The sequence below is a fragment of the Nelusetta ayraudi genome, unplaced genomic scaffold (genome assembly GCF_046127955.1).
Source record: "Nelusetta ayraudi isolate G7.1 ecotype Tasmania unplaced genomic scaffold, CSIRO-AGI_Nayr_v1 ptg000008l, whole genome shotgun sequence".
NCBI lineage: Eukaryota > Metazoa > Chordata > Actinopteri > Tetraodontiformes > Monacanthidae > Nelusetta > Nelusetta ayraudi.
Window position 1 is genome coordinate 6,974,695 of NW_027466058.1, and position 19,938 is coordinate 6,994,632.

The 19,938-nt window shown below is 42.6% G+C and overlaps 1 protein-coding gene across 1 annotated transcript in view; it reads right to left on the bottom strand.

Moving 5' to 3' along the window:
- wdr11 (WD repeat domain 11) overlaps window positions 1-19,938 on the bottom strand; it is a 51,702-nt gene that overhangs the window by 12,658 nt on the left and 19,106 nt on the right. Inside the window, exons 11-18 of the mRNA XM_076019046.1 lie at window positions 14,037-14,121; window positions 11,293-11,399; window positions 6,073-6,148; window positions 4,348-4,456; window positions 3,629-3,750; window positions 2,521-2,668; window positions 761-867; window positions 493-607 (exon numbers count right to left, since the gene is read on the bottom strand). Of these exons, the coding sequence (XP_075875161.1) occupies window positions 493-607; window positions 761-867; window positions 2,521-2,668; window positions 3,629-3,750; window positions 4,348-4,456; window positions 6,073-6,148; window positions 11,293-11,399; window positions 14,037-14,121 (869 nt within the window). The remainder of the gene's footprint in view (window positions 1-492; window positions 608-760; window positions 868-2,520; window positions 2,669-3,628; window positions 3,751-4,347; window positions 4,457-6,072; window positions 6,149-11,292; window positions 11,400-14,036; window positions 14,122-19,938) is intronic.

The window sequence follows — 19,938 nt, forward strand, 5'->3', positions numbered from 1 at the left end:
GCGCTCCTGGGCAAGCCAGGCGACACCGCAGCGTGGACACAGACAACAAACATTAGATAAAACGATTAAGTGAAGCACCAATGAAGCGGGAGGGACCGCAGAGGAGGTGGAATACAGACTGTGAAGGAGGGCTGGGGGGCTACGTAAATGATTATGATTTGGACAAACTGGTTCAAGTAAGTGGAGAACAGGGAGACGCAAGAAATTGGGTAAATCCATCGTGCAACAGTTGAGGCTGTAATGACTGTTTTTTTGTATTTAAACTGTGTAATACTTTGAGATAAAAACCAAACAAAAACTGGATGATGACAGCATATAAGCTTTAACTGGTGCATTAGTCTGACAGATGATAGATAATACAGGGGTGAACAAAAACACCACACCGCAATATCTCTGTGCCCCTGTGATAACTCTGCAACGCCAACACGTTAATTCTGCAGCACCCCGATAGAGTAATATTTCTTACAATGACATGTCCTATAGATTACTCACTTCTTTGGTGTCCCAGACTTCGGCTCCATCTGTGTACATGACCAGAAGCTTTTGGTTGCCCTTCCCTGGAGCAAAGCGGATTTTTTTCACCCAGCCACGATGTGTCGGGATTCCCCTGAAAGCACCACAAAGGATGGTCTCTCTGGATTCATTCTTTCCCACAGGAAAAAAATGTATGTCATATGTAGATGATATACAATTAGAATGATTAGAAAGGGCCTAAAGTGTGCAGCCCATGACTGACTGTTAACCTGAATTAACCTGTTACCTGGACAAACGTGCTTTAAGGTCCCAGAAGTTGAGGTTGCCGTCCACGTCCCCGAGGACGAGGGTGTCGCCTTTCCAGGCGATGCATGCAATACTACCCATGCTGCCCTGTGTGACAGAAGAAGATACCCACACAGAGTTAGTTGTACAAACTGGAAAACTTATTATAATAATGTCTACAAAAGTGTAAAAAGAGTGTTTAGAGAGCCAGGCAAACACGTTTTCGTAAAGTCTGGTAACAGTGCATGAAAAAATGTCCCCAAAAAATTCTATAGATCTCCAGAGCACAGCTGTGTAAGGTAAGAAGTATTAGCTTCATGCTAATGATGCTTGTTGGACTTTCCTCGTGATTAAAATGGCAGCTATCACAGAGAGAGTAACAAACTCCTGGTAGTGGGTATTTTCATGACTACCAGTGCCAGTTTGTGCCATCACCAAGTCTGATTTATAGAACTTTTTGCCCTAGCAGTAACGTTGACACAGATCACAGAGTAGAGGAACTTATTACTGTTTGAACACATTTAAGCATCCCTGATGGCGAAAGACAATATTTACCCATCAAGGAAATCAAATACTGGAAGACTTTTGGTCCTGGGTGAAGTTCAATCGAATCGAAAGGAGGATCTGGGTGCAGGTTCAAATCAAACTGTGTCTACTTGTTTCAGCTCTGTCCTTGAGGTAAACATTTTTTAAGAAGCATTGCAGTCAGCATCGGTTCTCCTTGAGGATGCAGTCGGGGGATGATTGGATAAAACTGTCACTCGGTTCAAAGGAACACAGAGAACTTCTCTCATCTTGGCAAGGAGACTCTTCAGGGTGAAAGAACCTTTTGGAATTTGCAATCTGTGAGAATGTGCAGGCATAAAAAAAAGAAAATCTGACTTAATCCCCAGGTAAAGCTCAGCTGTCTGTCTGTACACTGTGTAAACAGGCAGTCGGTGAGCAAGCCAAACACAGACTGTCTTAAGATTCAACCTGCTGCCCAGGAATGGACCTGAGAATGTGTTGTTAATAAGGACAAGCATTTTTTTCCCCACTTAAGACACAAAGATAAACTACAAAACAAACCAAAAGCACAGTGAATATCAGGACTGTTTCACGCGGATAAATGGAATAAGAAAATTCCAAGAGCTTCTTACCGTTGTGCATCGTGTTACCAAACCAAATTAAAATTAGCTTAACTTTTTAGATAGATAGATAGATAGATATAGATGGATAGATGGATAGATGTGCTTTAGTCTACCAGCTTTTGTTACCAAGCTAACATTTCCATTTCCTCTTAAATAAGAACTGCAAATGTTTGAAGGACAAAAGACGGAAAGGATGGACAGATGGATTTCGCTTCTCACCAATAATCCTGTGTTCAGTGTGCAGGCCGGCAGCAAGTCATTCCAGACGAAAGTTTTACTACATCTCGTAAAAAAAAAACAACAACCCCGCCCCGCAATCGTACTTCTAGTATATCCTGTAATCTTGTTTGAGCACTAACAGAAAAGTATCGTTGAACACGTTCGGCAGATGGCACAGATTGGTATGTTTCCAAAGACGGGAGAGGACACGAGGAGAGGTGGAAATATGATGATGAGATACATGACAAGCGCAGTCAGCAAAAAAGCAAACAGGGAAACAAAAGATTAAGATCTCTGTGTGCAGAGTGGATTAGCACAGCGTGCATGTTAATACAGAGGGAGAGATGGGAGTCGTGCAGGGGAAAAAAGCTGCGTGTACAGTTTGGCGCGGACGACCTTGTTGCGCACTCACATCGGGGGGGATCCGAGCGCCGTCTTTGACCGTGTTGCCCTCGACGGTGATGTGGTAGACCTGTCCGTCTGTGTCGGTGAAAACAAAATGCTCCCTGGCTGAGATGGCCTGGCTCGTCTCTGACCTGCTTTCTGCATCCTGCAGGAGACTGCGGAGGCGGAAAGAGGGTTAACGTCTGGGTGCAACCAGGTCACTCAGTGTAGAAATTATGCAAAATTAAAAGCCCCATATTATTAGCATTTTCAGATCTTTTCATGCCAGACTCCAGTCGTGTGGGCTTTCACAGTTAATCATGCAAAAAATAACTATAACACTCCTACAAATAATATAAAAACTCATAAATCTTGAGAAAAGGGCAAATACAGTAGTGGGAAAAAGATTTTGAACACTCAATGCACTTGTGACATAGTGCATTTAAGAATCACTATGTAGTCTCCAAGTTCTTTTAGTACAGTCACCCACAGCTCAAAAGTTCTCTTCTGCTTGTACACCCGTCTGTCCAGATCAAAATTGGATGTTTCAGTAAGTGAATTCCGCTGGACACGCACTTGGGACGAGTTAAAGTACATTTTGTTTTTCTTTCTACAGAAAATAAAAAAATGTGATCGTTTGTATGTATGTCAGATTCAGCCATACTATTGGAAACACAATTTTTTTGCTGCAACATGTTAGTATTTAATATTGTAAAAAATGTTAAGGATGTTTTAACATTTATCCTAATATAGTTAATATCTTAACATCTTTTTTGCTGTAATTGCATAGCCCTCTTTAGAAAGGTGTTAGCACAGGCAGCATTTCTAGAAAGACACACTTTGTAAAAAGTGTCATTTGTAAGGTAAAAAAAATGTTAATATGTTGTGAGTATGTTATTACAAGTAAACACAGTTGAAAAGTATTTTGCATGAGACATTTCTAATTTATAAACATGACATAATAACAATGTGTTCATACATAATACAGAAGTTAGATCCAAACAAACCAAAAAAATGCATTGTATGCATCAGAGTTGCACCCATCATGTTCTGAAGGGGGAAAAAAAAACCCAAACGTTTTTACATCTGAGTAAAAAGGCCTCCAAGAACAGCATTGGGAACTTTATGGCTCGGACCTGATGACTGAGGATTCCACGCTGCTCTGCTCAGCGTCTGACACCGTCTGCCGAGCAATGGCCTCCCTCGCTGCAATCTGCTTCTTCTTCAGGCTCTTCAGGTTGTGCGATGGTGACCACTCCTGGTTGAACACAAACATATGCATATATATGAGCAAACCTACACCTCCAGAACATTACAGCAGACATCGAGTCTGCCTGCAGTAGCATCAGCAGCAGCATCAGCAACAGCACAGTGTGGTCCTGCTCTAGGATTGTAATCAATATGGAAATTTAACAGCAGGTTGGGGCTTGAAGGGCCGGAATGTGCTATTAAGCTTTTTATTCGCACAGTGGAAGATTTTATGACCTGTAAAGTTTATCCAGCATAACTCCTCATTTATGAGGATTCCTCTGGCCTGACAAAGGTTGACATTCTTTGCTGAGTCATGTGTAAAATATTCTAATTTCTGGAAAAAGTGGCTCATAAAAAAAAAAAAGAAGAGAAACACAGTTGGAGAGTAGGACAAAATAGTGGAGGAGTCAACAGCAGGCCGTGTGCGTGTGTGTGTGTGTTTACAGAATATAAAATTGAGAGGTTTACACATGTAATACATTAGCATGTGTGTTTTAAACCACATGTTACAGCGCAGCCTTGTTACTTGCTGTTTATAGGAGCAAAATTTGAGCAATGGTGATTGGTTAACACACTGTTCTTTTGGGAAAAGTTTGGCGTTTACCAGTGCAGTGACAGTGGGAAAGTTTCTCGCCATCTCCCGGAGAAGGGTTCCCGTCCTGACGTCCCACAGCTCCAGGGGTTTGTCTCTGAACACCACCACAAGGTACTGTCTGAGGACGAACATGACAAGGACACACTTAGCCGCTCACAAAAACAATCTACTTCGTGACCATGAGGTTCATTATACAGAATGTGGGGAATGATGTGAATAGCAGTAAAACACTAAATTAGAAGCAATAACTATCGCTACTTTTTTTTTTCCAACGAGGTAAATTAGAAGCAATAACTATCGCTACTTTTTTTTTTTCCAACGAGGAAACTGGAGGAAAAAATAGACACCGGGTAATCACAAATGAAAAAAGAAGAAATAAAAACGTTTCAGGCCATACTGCCAAATGTGTCAAACCAGTCAAGTTGTTACGGCAACACCGCTCAAGAGGTTGTGATGCGGACGAATGTTGATGCAGCCATATGTGCACTCAGTGTAAAGAAAGCTGTTAAGCAAGCTGCTCCGAGAAGCTCCGGGGCCACACACAACAGTATAAAGAAATCCTTTTGGAAGCACTGCAGTGGAAACACTGCAGCAATTGACAACTCCTCTGGAAGCTTTTCTTGAAAACAGAAAGCATGTAAACATCTGTGTCCACGCAATTACAAATTGGGGGGGATATTTTTGTCCCCTTTTAAACTGTAGAAGAGCAGCAGTATTAATAGAATATTCAATTCAATGCCAGAAGCAATTTTAAAGTCATTTGAGCTGTGGCTTTATGACTTAAAACTGTTATGTTAATTGCTATGTTTCAAGATGGACCACACTTTTGAATTCCGCTTTCTGTTGAGGTTTTACACAAGTATAATATTTTCATAATAAAGCAGAGAGATAACGAAATGTCAGCCGTAAGAAAAAAAAACCCTGCATGCTGATGCATTTCGAGCCGTACCGCTTCACATGTGAGAAGCAGGGAAAGCAGTAAAAAGTCGAGAAGAATTTAATTTAGTGTGAAATTGAAATTGAAAACAGCTCAGGTGCAACTATTCCAGCGATCCGGCCGATACGTTTATTATCTGCAAGGCTTTCAGCAGCTTTCTTTGTGTTTCCATCCAGCATGTTTTCATGACGACGACTTGAACACTGACCTTTAATTATTGCGCTGCACTCTATTCTATGTTCTCTATTTACTGCCTCCGGTAACCTACAGTTATTCACCTTGGAGAATAAAACAGACAGTTTCCACCTTGGGTACATACATTAAAAAAAAATTGTTTTAACCCTAACCCATTTTTAACCTCTATCCATAACACAAAAAGATGCAGAAACTAAGAAAAATCTAAACTTCAGGAAAGTCTTGAGCAAAATGTGACGTTTCTCAAAAGTTTTAGGCCCTGTCCACACGGGAACGTTACCGTTTTTTTTCTTTCCCAGGGTCGAAAAATTAGAGAGCAACGGGCAAGATGTTTTCTGAATCCTTTGGAATTAAGTCTGGGTGCTGCAAGACCTTGGCTATAGAAAGAAGAAGTGTTGTATCGCTTGTAGAAAGATGTTATTAAATATTAAAAACATAGATGAAGTTTCAAAGCAGAGTCTTAGGGATGCAGACTCGAGGCAGACAAGGTCGAGTGCCATGTATGCGTTTGTGTTTGTGTTAACGGTATGTGCATAGCTGGCGTTCACGTGTGCTAATGACGCCAGCACTGAGGATTTCGTCTGCCCGCGCTGAAAACTCACTTGAGATGCGACACTTTAATCATCTCGATGGGCGGCTCGTCGTTCCCCCGCTCGCCCCTGAATGCAAAGCACCTGCCTGCAAGACAAAAGCAGAGGGAGGAGGAGGAGGGAGAGTGAGAGGAGGCCACGGAGGAAGAAGGCAGACAACAGGATGCGGGGAGAGTGATTCATCTCATTTCCACGTTGGGGCCGGGGTGCCCTGCTTCCGTCCGCTCTGCCGGCGAGAGACCGACGAAACGGAGGAAGAAACAAGAAAATATAGGATCCACTTTCCATCAACCCTTCAAGTATAAACAAGAATGCCCTTCGGGTGCACATGATCACAGCCGCTTCAGGGACATGTTAATCTGATTCTGCGGAGGGCATTCAGGGAGGTCGGCTGTTTCAAAATGAGAAGCCTGCGTTGTTCTGCGGCGAAAAGAGGAGGCGCCCAGGCGGACAAAATGCTGCTGAAAAAAATGTGCTTTGGTGAAATCAAGCGGCGCGGCAGGGCAAAGCGTCAGTGCCTCGAGCTGCACATTGACAGCCCGCAGCCTCTGATGATGGATGTTAAACGCGCATTTACCGAGACAAACCAGTGCTGTTGAGCGTTGGGAAAATGCCTTTAAGAAATGAGCAGATGACACCTGCCAAGATTCCGCATGTATGTATGATCATGCAATCACAATATTAGTTGTTTTTTTTGTTTTTTTCATGGGATACATAATTATGAGGGGGTTGTCTGTGAAGAAAAGCAAAGCAAGTTCAGTGTTCAGTCGCTGCCGCACTTGCACAAGCAAAAAAAAAAAAAAAATCCCAGATAAAGGATGCTTCCATTCAGAGCAACTGCCATAGAAACCGGGTTTTACACCAAGTGAGTAAGCAGAGAGAAGAGATTCGCAGGCCCTTTCAGAAAGCAGCAGAGGCGGACAAAGTGTCTATCAGTGACTCAACACATAGAGAACTCGCACATCTGCTTTTAAGTATTCATTTATTTTTTTCTTCTGTTTGGGCAAAAAGCAAGCTCACATTTCCTGAGCAGATATGAATGACGTAGCCAAAAAACTAATTTGTGCAAATCTGCCAGCTGTCTAACTGGATATGGTCCAAATCATCCATGTTTCTCCAATTTAAACTTTGGTTGGAATAATTAGGCAGGGGATGGGAGGTGTTGCTAGTGAAGATTATATATTTACTTCATTATAGTATATTGAACAAGGTCATTAAGTTGTTTAAAGGTTATTCCTTCTGTCTTGAACTTGCCAAGAGGTTTTTGGCTCACTAGAGAATCACTAGGTAACAATCGAAGGAAATTGCTTGTTTCATATATTGTTTTCTAATAATAATAATGATATTCCCTATCTGATTCCCTTTTCACTGCACTATAAATTAAAAGTAAACTGCGACAGTTCCAATCCATTTGTCTTTTCAGTTGCAATTTTCTCCTCTACCTTTTATTTGGCGCCGTGATCAGGGTTTTGACCCAAATGTTCTCACAAATTTTCTTCAATATAAATCCAAAAGCCTTGTCAGTATGATTTTGAGGATGACGGCGTGCCACGCTGTGAAATCGCAGCGGCATTATTCACCCATCCTGCAAGGATACAAGCTTTTTCTAAACGACTACCAAGGCAGGCCTCACCGGAGCCCGATATCAAGACAAAAAAACAGATCTCACTTGTCCTTTCAAACTCAAAACCTGATTGCGGAAAGGTGCGCAAACCAGTTTCTAATTGCTTCCTTTCTGCCTTGATGGAACATTCTGCTGAACACCTCTCAGAAAAGCCATTGTATCTTTATACCAAGGACACAAAGATCCATTTATCGATATAAACCTTATCTAGGAGGAGACAAAGCCACACAAACACACGCACAATAAGCCCTGATCAGGCTTTATTCTCTGCAGAAGGTTTTTTTTTTTTTCTTATTTTCTAAAAAAAAAATGTTTGTTAAAACTGCTAATGCACGATGTGCCCATGGTCTGTTTTATCTACTGCCCAATCAAATTAGATGATGGGAGAACAAAACAATCTGTGTTGTGAGGACATGGTTTGGGGTTGCTTGGAAACAGTGACAACGTAAAAGAAAAACAATTTCTGTTCACCTCCAGCAGTAAAACTTTACCAATGACAATTACCACAATGAGAAGAAAGAGCAATAGCCTTGAGACTAGGGATGGGAAGATTAACCGATACGTATCGATACACGGACAGGCGCGGGCACAATGCGAGTGCATCGGTAGAGCAGCCGTGAATCGATGCAATTTTGGGATTAAATCTAGATACATCGGTTTTTACGTCTGTCACAGACCGATACAGCGATGCACAGCGCAGTGCTGGAACTTATAGCACAGCGCAGTTAAAAAAAACAAAACGCCGAAACGATCGCTGCGCGAGCCGGACACGTGCCGCTTCAAGTCTGGCGTGAACGACACCATGGTTCGGCGGCTATTCGTGGAACGATTCTACAGCCAAGTGCCCAACAACAAAGAACACTGGTCACCGCCGGACTCCAAGTTACAGCACAGCGCAGTGCACAGCGCAGTTTGCTTCACCCCAATCATGTGGATCAACTGATATCCCGAAAGAAAAACCTTAGAGTGTAACATGTCGGTTGAATAATACAGTATGGACTGAAAGTCACACACCAATGAGTAGTTGCATTGCGTACTAATTTTGATTGAGTTCAAGGAACCATGACATCCCAGATAGCCAACATACACTGGAACGGAACTGGCCCGCATCCGCAGTACGGCAAAGCCAGAGCTGGCCCAGCTCCGGCTCACGCAAGTAGTGTCGGCTCTGATCAGTATTGCGGATCTGGACCGAATAAGTGTCAGACAAGCCAAATGTCTTTAGGTTACCTCCTGGAAAAGTGATCTGGGCCAGATCTGTAAAACGATATAAAAATGACACTGACTCTAGAAGCTGAAACCTCTATCTGGCACGGATCCGGTCCACAGTCAGAAAACATATCGGAGCTAGAAACGGAGGCAAGGACCTTAAAACAGATCCGGGCCAGATGTAATGGCTATCTGGGATTACTTTTTTTTTTTTTTTAGTATTTGAATCTTTTTCTGTCTTCAATTTCTCATTACTGCCAAGCTATTTCACTGTCGTGACTGTTTTATTATGACAGTTAGGCTGGTGTCTGTTTACAGCAACAGCAAGAAGAGTTTACATTTATTCCATTTGTAAGCAATAAGGAAAGGTTTATTTATTTTTCATTGCACTTGCCTTGTTATTGTTAATTGTGAACCCGTTGTTCACAAAATACCTTTAAATTTAAATTGACAAATACAGACTGTTTGTATTTTGGTGAATAAATAATCAAACTCATTGAATTGCATAGCATCATTCCTTTGCATCGGAGTCTCAAATCAAATCACATTGTGTTGGATCAAACTGTGCTGAATCGCACTGCATCGTGTTGGGGGAATCGTATCGTATCGTATCTTAAATATACGAATTGTATCGTATCGGAAATATAATATACGAATCGTATTGCATCTTTAATGTATCGAATCGTTGGTAGTGTATCGAGATATGTATCGTATCGGCCACAGACCAGAGATGCACAACCCTACTTGAGACATATTAATGCAGTGCTCTATGGGGAAATTATCTTTTAGTATCGTTACCCAGCAACACTTAGCCTATACACTGCTGTGGACTTTTCTTTTTTAATTTAATAAATTTGTGGGCTAACTGTGGAGGAGAGGGCAATACTTTAAGTATGTTAGTTAGCATTGGTGCTTATGTGAATATTAGTGCAGTTGAAGCAGGGTTCTACAAGGTGCTTGTGAGTAAGAAGGTAATTTCAAGTATAACAGCCACACCAGATTTCAGTCAGAATGGACCATGTGATGAGAAACAGCTCACCTGGTGGCAGGTACAGAACAATGTATTTGCACGAAAGCTTGATGAATGGGGCATGATTGGGAACAACTGGTCTTCCTTATTTTGCAAATTTCAGAAAACAACATGACCACCAATTTTGGATTGAAAAGGCGAAGGTCCTAGAGGCACGAAGGCCTCCACCAAAGACCATCCTTCAACAGCGATGAAGCTGATCCATGTTGTTGGACAAGGGGCAGGGGCTCAGAACATCACCCAGAGTCAAAGAAGATCACCGTTAACACCTGGAGGTGACTGGAACTTAAGAGTGAACCTGGATCAGCAGCTCAACCTGCCGTTGCTCCCGACTAATGACCCTGCAACTACCCCATTGGCACCATTGGAGGTGCGTCAGGCGGAAACGCCCTGCAGTTAGCCCTTACCTGTGCTTTCATCATAGAACCTCAAATGTTACTCTTTAATTATATTATCATCAATATCTCTTTTGAATTTGAAACGATATGGTAGCATCAGACAGAAAAAAACAAATACAAACACATTTTTTCTCTATGCTAAAAAACAAACAAACCACACAACACATTTTTGTATGTCTTTCCTGCCGCATTCTAATCAAAGATACTTTAAAGGATCTGCGTCACCTGAAATGACTGGTAAAAACAATTAGCTCAGTGCATCGTGGTTTCCAGTTAGAACTAGAACTTGCATGGACAGTTAACTTTAAAAATTCTCACTGCAGGCGTACTCATTAAGATTTGTGCCTCACCAACTTGAGTCCCCCTTGCAGATTTCTTTCATTCAAGCCATTCTAAACATTAAGTTTAATGTCATTAAATCAAATATTTTTTAAGTATGAGTGGTAACATTGAAAACACTATAATATAATATTATATTATATTATATAATATTATATAATACATAAAGATAAGAATATTTAAATATAAGCTTTTTATAAATGTATTTCTAGCACCTTACACTAAGAAGGTTGGGGAGTTCGATCCCAAGGCCTGGGGCCTTTCTGTGCAAAGTTTGCATGTTCTCCCTGTGTCTGCATGGATTCTCTACAGCTATTCCGATTTCCTCCCACAGTCCGAAAACATGCGTTTGAGGCGTATGACACAATTCTCATAAACAGACAGTGAAAACACTGTCCCTTTATGAAGGCTTTAGAAATATACAGATGCAATAATTCCACTACCTCAGGCCCAAAAATCATTATTTTGAAACACAGCCTGTTTTCTTTATTGCAAAGTCTGCACCGAAACCTGGCCAACACAGAGACCATGAGAACGAACTCTACTGTGGGGTTTAGGGGCAGTTAGGACACTGGTTATTCTGGTCAGAATAGCATTAATAACACTGTAGTGTGACTTTAAAGGCCTCTTACCAGTGGGCAAGTCGACGTGCTGCAGCTCATTTCGCACCAGACCCATGTTGTTGGGGGCAGACGTGGCAAAAGACAGGAAGCTGGTGAGGCTCACCCATTCAATCCCTCTGTGAAAAAAAAAAAAAAAATTAACGCACATGAACACAGATGTGGGGTGAAGACGCGTAGACAAGTCCCAGAGTCCACTGTAATAAGATGGTAAATAGCCACATGATTAATTAGTCATTTCCCTCCAGTAAATGTAAATGACATGCTAATCAGCCGGGCCTCCACTGGCATGGCTGCGGTGGGGTGAAGGCTGCCGGCTCATTTGCATGACGCACTTCTCCTCACACCAGCGCAGAAAACATCCAGCTTCATGTTCCCGATGCTCCACACATCAGTCCCCCCCGTCAACCCTGGGGACTCTTTTATAAGGCCATCATTTGCCGAAGTCAACCAGACGCAGTTTCTCATTTCTGAACGTCTCTCTACGACGACTTTTGTGTTCCTTTTGCTAAAGCTGAAGAGCCGTTGACACCGCAGCGGCGAAAGGGCGCGTAAATCCTCGCAAAGCGCAGAGGCAGTGCGCCGCGAGTGAGCGCGCAGGTAGATTAGCGTGCGAGCGACAGATGACGAGTGCGTAACGAGACAGCTGCCGAGCGGAGAGGAAACTCAAACTGACATCGCAAAACAGTCAGACAAGAGCCACCGCAGCCACCCTCCATCCCCATCTGCACACGCAAAATGGGGAGGGTCACTGCAGAGATTTCCTTAAATGTAAGCTCACGGTGCACAGCTCATTAAAGTTTCCCAGAGTTTGGCATCTTTGCGCGCTAACTTCTCTCATTAGAGAGCCGCGCTCCAACGGATGGCGCTTGCTCCCAATCAATCTCTGAACGGCATTAATTGATTCAATCTCGTGCTTAATTAATCCTGGTGAAATAGTTTTGGCACTCATTAGGGAATAGTAACTAATGAAGTGCAGCCCGCTCTCTGTTGACGTTTAGCCGTCGTGCAGTGTGGCGCAGTGACATTTCAGAGCTTTTCTCTGAAAATGGAAAACAGAAAAAAAAAAAAAAAGTTTAAATGCGCCCCGCATCAAAAACAGCGAGCACGGCAGGATGGCAGAGTTCCAAAAAAAGACCAAAATAAACTCAACACAGCTTTAAAGGCACCGACATCATTAGTCTTGACATGGGAGCAATTACAATTTTAAAAAAAACAACTAAAATAACCTTTTCAAATTAATGCTTCAGAATTTAGTAGTTCTGCCTAAAATGTGTCGCTCACGGTGTGATAACTAATCATAAAGTGTGGGTCTCAAAGTTCTGCTGGAAAACTCATGAGGCTTCAATATCTTCCTGAGTGCATTTTCTAATGACATCAAGAAGGGACACCAGAAACCAGGGCATGAATTTTTTAAAAAAAGGAAATGATTAAATAAGGAAATTTATTCCAAGGTGACGCTTCAAAGATTTCTTAAACAGAACTTGTGGTGTCTGAACAGGTTGATTTGTGGTATCTAACCGCATTAAAGACCCCACATAACTAACATTAATGTTTTTAACAGTAATATGCATTGGAAGTTTATTTCATAAACAACTGATCTACAACACTATAGCAAAAACAGCCAAAACAGCAGCCGTGTGAATTAGGTCTAATTATTATAATCTCTTTTCATCACGTCGAGAAATTGGGATTGAGTTGCTGTTTATTTGGGCGTTGTGAAGGACTGAGTCAGCAATTCTTCACGTGTCATGCAGCTTCCTCTGTGCTCACCGTCACAGGAAACAAAGACAAAATCACTTGCTTGCACAGGGTGTGATATTTTCTCTTGAGACTGGGAAAATATCTGTTTGCTTGCATTTCGTTTCTAAAGAGTGTCGCTGGCTGAGAGAACCATATGGTCATATAAGAAATCCACATGGATTTTATTTGCAAACAGCAGCAATGAAACAGACGATTCTGTGGCTCGTTTTGCAACACTCTTACTCTCAAGTCTCCTTTAGATTCCTTACTTGGTTTGCTGCGGTGTTAAATTCCTTAAGCACGTCGGGCTGTACTAAAACACCCTTCATATATTCACATCAACTCATTCATTTTGCTGCTTATCCAGGATGTGAATACAGCGGCAGCAGGCTTATCGGGGTGTTCCAGGCCTCCTTCCCACCAGCAGTGCTTTTCAGCTTCTCCTGGGGGACCCCCAACGTGTTCCCCCTCCAGCTAGATATTTAATCCTTCCAAGAAGTCTTGGAGTTGCCCAGATGGACGTGCTTTTAAAAGTCAAGCAGCTACGAGCTCCATCTGGACATCTGAGTACCTCAACCCTCATTTCTAGTGTCTTGTATCTGCAACCTTATCCTTTCTGTAATTTCCATTCATGGGCAGCTCAAGAGCGTTCTTTCCCTGCAGCTCAGGTGTTTTTACACCATGATGGTCAAGTACACACTGGCTCAAACCATCTCTATCTCCTCATTGATTATGGGTAAGGCCCTCAAAACATCCGTACCCCTGGTCTTGTGGCAGCAATTTCGCTTGCTCGCCCATACAGTAAAGAGAATTCCATCGAGTGGCCCAAACAATCGCTAACAGGGAACCCGAGAAATAGATTCACGCAAACAGGGGCTGACGTTGCATTCCAATCATGCGACAAAGTCCAATGAGCCTGAAAACAATCAATGGTAAATCAATTCCCCTCGCGCCCACCGCCCACCGGCTGCTGACTTTGGAAGTGTTCGAGCAGGGGCAGAGGGGAACCTTACCGGACTTCGCAGGAATGGACGCTGAGTTCTTTGTGCAGGAGGCCGCTGGTCAGGTTGTAGACCAGGATAGAGCCGTTGCCGGTGCCTGAGGACACGAGACAGAGAGAAAAAAAAAATAAATACATGAGAACAAAAACCAACGTGGGGGAGGAGGTTGCGTCGAGAGGTTGCAGGGCAGGGAGTTCCTTAACTCAGCAACATCCGCCGTCCAGCGGGATCAGAGTGAAGGCGTCAGGGTGACAGCCCTGTGTGTGCCCTGTCACTGTGCTAAGTGTGACAGAGGCCGCGCATCAAAAGGCGCCCTCACTAAGCCGACAGCGCTGAAACACACGGAGGCACTGGGGTGAGGTGACGCAGCGGCACCCTCCCCTGCCCCTAAAACTTTGCCTCATTAAATACTGCAGGTGACATTTCACACTGTGATCAGGGATTCTGTGGCAGTTTTGCAAAGTTGTTTTTTTTTTACACCCAAAACCCTCTCACTAAAAGTTGCCTTTCAGCTCCATGGTGTCTGTTTAATAAGACGCCGCGCCTTCTCCAAGCTGTGAAGTCGAAGCGTGCACAAGAGCTGATGTGTGCAAAAGGAAAAAAGTACTGAACGGCAGAGAAGCAGAGAACAGCGCAACAATTTCCTTTTTTAAGAAAAATCCTTGAATCCTCTTGGAAAAGTGCAGACGTGGATCATCCTCTCATCCTCAGGCCTGCACGGTCGGGGACAAGGGCCACAGGGACGGAGATTTTAATGGCGGCGTGGGGACCGCGGTTCACCTCAGGACTCGAGACAATTTATGTGCGCAGGTGGCGAGGATGTGAACGGGGAGGTGCCGTGGGAAATTTGTGTGTTCACCAGCTGCGCTTATTACAAGCGCTGCACCCCTGAAACCATAAGAAGAGTCACAGCGGTGACAAGTCGATGTGCCCGAGGTGACTGTGTGACAAGTATAGCTCACACAACAGGATTATACGATGACACTACCAGTTCGGGCCTTGAAGAAAGACTTGAGGGCTGAGACACCTGCCAAAACAAAGAAACCTTCTCCCTTCCATCTTGTTTAGAGCAAAACACAATGGCGGGTTTTAAAGTGGGATACGCACACTTGTAGGTCCTGTTCCGAGCGCTCATGATAGAAATAACAGATGATTAATGAATGAATGAATGATGAACTGAACTAGATGATGATCATAAGTAACTGACGCACAATGACTGCTTTAGCAACTGTGCAACCTGTGAAATGAAGTATAAAAGAAGGTTAAGTTGCTAATTGTGTTTATTAGTATTAATATCAGTTGATTAGATATCAACATGAGTTGTATTACAGGTACGTTTGTTTATGATTATTATTGGGTATGATGACTATATGTAAAAAAAAAAAAAAAAATCACCCATTAAGGCACATGAAAGAACATGAGAATCACCAAGAATCACAGTAAACATCCTCACTGATGCAGCGTAGTGTTTGACACTCATAGACTATTGAAGTTTTGTGTCATTGTTGCTTTGAAAACAAAGTGTGGGCATTTGTTGTTTTCCTTCTCAAAATGTTTCCTGTGATCAAAACAAAACATGTCAGACTCTATGATAATACTGTCATCTAAAATCTACGCCATTCTTTTGTTTCCACTTGATTCAGCCCTTAATGCTTGTTTTGTTTGAGGCTCTCCAGAATGCAGCAAAAAACTAGCGGGGAGTGGGGAGAGTGCAGATAAATAATTCAGACACGCCGTCGCAAAGTGATTGCGAACGGGAACCGATGTCAACTTGTCGGCGGTTTTTTTTTTTTATGTCTGTGTCGCCGAAAAGGATAATACCGAGGCTGCTTCCTGTCTGTTATGAAGCTGTCATTCTCACACAGATTACACTGTTGGAGACAGCAGCCCAAGACGCGTTGCTCCTGGGGTGCTTGGTTGGCTGCACAGCTTAATCTGCCCTTCCGAGGCAAAGTGTAAGAGAGGCTGTGGGGGGGCCGGGGAGAAGATTTCTGCCTTCTTTTCAAAGGTGATTAATCCACAGATAGCACAATAAGCCATATCCCGTTCATCAGTGTCATGAGAAAGAGCTCATCTATGGTGCTGCATTTGAACCTAATGGAGAAAATACAATGTTCCTTTATCAATCAACTGATGTTACAAGGAGTATATTCTGTAAGAGGTTAGGACAAACCCCAAGTACACTACTGAGATGAGTCAGCCAAGCACGCAGCGATCAGGTGTATTTCTGGAGTTTTGGTAGGGTATGAGGTGTCAACCTTGCCAGAGAACCTGTCATATCACCAATGTGGGTACGACTGCAGAAGCGGCAACTGCAGGTGCAGTCTGGACAGCACATTCTGTAGTAAAGCAACCTTATTTCCTGCCTTGCTACCCCAGGAACTCCGACATTTGAAACTGATTTAAGAAATGACATCTGAGGAGGACAACCTTGGAATTTGGGTGGATTGGAGAGGGGTCCTACCGAGATCTAGTCAAAGATGTTGCAGCATTGTTACCAATCAGTGTCCATTTAGTTGCACGAAAGCAGGAAGTGACATGTAAGATCCCTTTGGAACTACAGAAGCAAGTGCATCAGCTGCTTACACGAGTGTAAATGCTGCAGTAATGGCATTTTTCAAGTTTTCGCCTTATTCGAAGCTACATTGCGTTTAAAGTGGCAAATTTGAATTTAAGGTTTAATTTCATATTTTAATTTTACAAATACGGTCAGGTCAATCTTTTTGTGTTTCAAGGTGTGGCAGCATCAAATGGAGACCACTCAACTCAGCTCAAATGTGACTTTTTTTAATGTGACATTCACTCGCTGAAGCACCCAGTTTTGACTCGCACATGCAGAAGGCAGCACGCGGGTTGTGTCCGACTGTCCTGAAACAAATTCCACTTGGGGACATAAAAGTGATTCGTAATGCAAAATGCATGGGCTGTCCAAAAACTATTTGTCCACCACTGTGCATTGCAGACAACTTTGGCCTAAGTCAGGGCGGTGGCACGCGCTACGTGCTTCCCCAAACACCAATAGAAGCCATTAGGGTGTTGCTAACTAGCCACACTGGCAGTAAAAAGAAAAAAAAAACAAAAAAACAAAAATTGACTGGACCAGAAGGGATGGGATTCAGCCAGTGAACTTTTTAGAATGTTTCATTTCTTGTTATCATTCATTGGGACGGCCAGCTGGATGTGTGGAATACATCCAAAAGATTTGGGTCGCAGAACCTTCAATTCTGTTCCATTTGGTGTGTCTTCTGTATATGAAATATACATGATTTAAAAAGAAATCCAACAACCGCAAGCAGTTTTGAAATCAATCACAGATCACCTCTAGCATTCATCAGCACCCAATCCCCTAAATGTTAGTTCCCTAATCAGGCCTGTTCATTGGAGGCGGAACTAAGGGCACATTTCAATAATGCAGCGACAGACTGCTGAGCTACTTGACTCTACTGGATGACCGTGGGGACTGGACAAATGGTGTGCACAGAAAACTCAATTGCCTTACTCTAGTTTGAAATTCAGAACGCTTTAGGGGGCCAGATGTGCAGAGACAACCTCACGGCATCTGTGGTGCTACGGGCTTCCGCGGTTAACAACTGCTTCAGAATTTGTAAAAGATGTTGTAAAAAAGCAAAAGGTCAGTGTTTGGAATATTTATTTGTTGGTTATTATATGGAGATGAGTAGAATTTAAGGACAGAAAAAAAAAAATCCTTTAAACAACAGATGGACAACATACTGCGTTCATCCCTTACAGCCTTTTATAAATGACTGCACGTATTGAGCAGCTGAACATGGTGAACTTAAGACATCTTCGAGCTCCTGCACTGTGACCGTCGCTCACATGTTGGTGACAGAGACAGCCAACAGGTTCACGTGTGATTATTCATCCACTTGTCTGTTCATCTGAGGGAGTCAATGCATCTTTCAGGTGTGATTAAATTATGGCAGCTATGTCAGGGGACTGAGGGCAGCCTATTTTTCACTTTGACAACTAAACCGAAGGCTTGCCGTATTAGAAAGAGAGCAGCTGCGCACCAAAATAGCGAAATGAAATTTGGTGCACATGACACACGCGCAGCTACAGACGGTTATAGGAAAACGCTATAATTATTTTGCATTTATTTCCCTCAAAACACACATGTGATCTGAAACAATGAAAAATTCGCACAGAATCTCTCTCCCTCGCTTTGCATGGAATTTCTTTGGAATCCCAACTAATGCTAATATTTCACATTGACCAGCACACTTTGCACCATCTTCTGAGACTGCGCCTTTTCATTTGCAAAATTACAGGCTCCTTAAGGAAGTAAGGATTTTCACTATGTCGAGGGAGTTAACAAAGTGCAATACACTCACACACACCCACACAAAACAAAAATGTTAATAAAATAGCCTCAGAAGTTCACAATAATTTCACAGAAAAAAACTAAACATAGTCAAGCTTCCTGAGAATTAAGCGGACCACATGTTTGGTTTAACCATAATAAACATTTACAAGTGAAAATGTGGTAAAAGGTTTTGAATATGAAATAGAACTATGAGTTTTAAAATGACGCGCCTGAATCTGATGGGTTTGTCACACTGTAGCTCACAAAAGCGCTATTAGCACTACAGCATAAAATGTAAGCTAATGTCTAGAGTAGAGTGTCAGTTAACAATGGCGACGATGGTTTCCAAAATGCATCTCAGAATCAACTTCAAAACTTCACTCTTCACACATGACTCTCTGCATGTTTTCTCTCCGCTCTGCCATGCCGTCCCACCCCAATCTGTGTTAACCTCTCTGATCTCCCAGTTCTGTTGGTCAGCAGCTCCCAGCTGTGCCAAAAAACGAGACTGAGGGTCAGAAGGGATCAGGCTGTGAGACTAAGAATCGAGTTGCCTTAAGACCTTTGGACGCTGTCTGTGTTTAAATCACTGCGTAAATCCACCTCTTTCCTGAGGCCTTTGACGCCGTCTGAGAAGCTGCACATTACTGCCCTTTCTTGCCAAACAGTAGCTGTTCGTATTTACATTTTCCCTCGACTTTCCGTCCATAAATTTTAATAAGCGAGTTCTTTTTCTTAAGGTTATTTTCTGTTTATGTCATTTAGTACAGCTTGGTTAACTGTGCTCGGTTTAGAGTTCAAACGGTGATGTTTTGATCACCACTGGCATTACAGGCTTCTGGGGTGTCACTGTGTGCATTTGCATGTTCTTCTCGTGTCTCCTGCCAGTCCTGCTTCCACCCACACTAGACAGTGGGCTAATTGGCAACTCTAAACTATCTGTAGGTATGCGAGAGTGAAGAAAGCAAGTGGAGAAAAATAGGAGGATGGATGAATGAATTTCTCAGCGTTCCTCATTCTGCTTGCTGGATGCATATAAATAAAATTTAAATATGATTGTCAGACTTATCTGACAACTGAGTTGTACCTTAATTTATAAACCACTCTATCTAACCATTGCACATGCAATCTGGATATGGCTAAGATGACATTAGTGGAAAAAAGTTTTCAGACAATCAATGACAACAATACCAATTATCGTCACTTAATGTTTGCCAAAGACATTTTTTTTGTGGTGTTTCAAAAGTTTGGGCTGCATCATTATCACACAAACAAATGGAAATTATTGAGTTATTTATTGTTAAGAAGACAAAATGTACTCTTGTATTCTGGATGTGTTGCGACGTACGTTATCTCGCCATTTCTGCGCTGAACAGAACAGCACACGTGCAACATGTGGGTAAATGTTGGTAGCTGCGCTAAAATAAATAGTAATGGATTGCTGATGTTTTGAGGTAGATATTAAATGCCTTCTTTCATATCAGTAGATGTTAATTTCCTGTTTGACAATGTTTGAGGTCTTGCTCTGCTGCGATTCATTACTGGTGCTTATTATAATGAATTATGTTTTTTGGACCCACTCAGGAACTC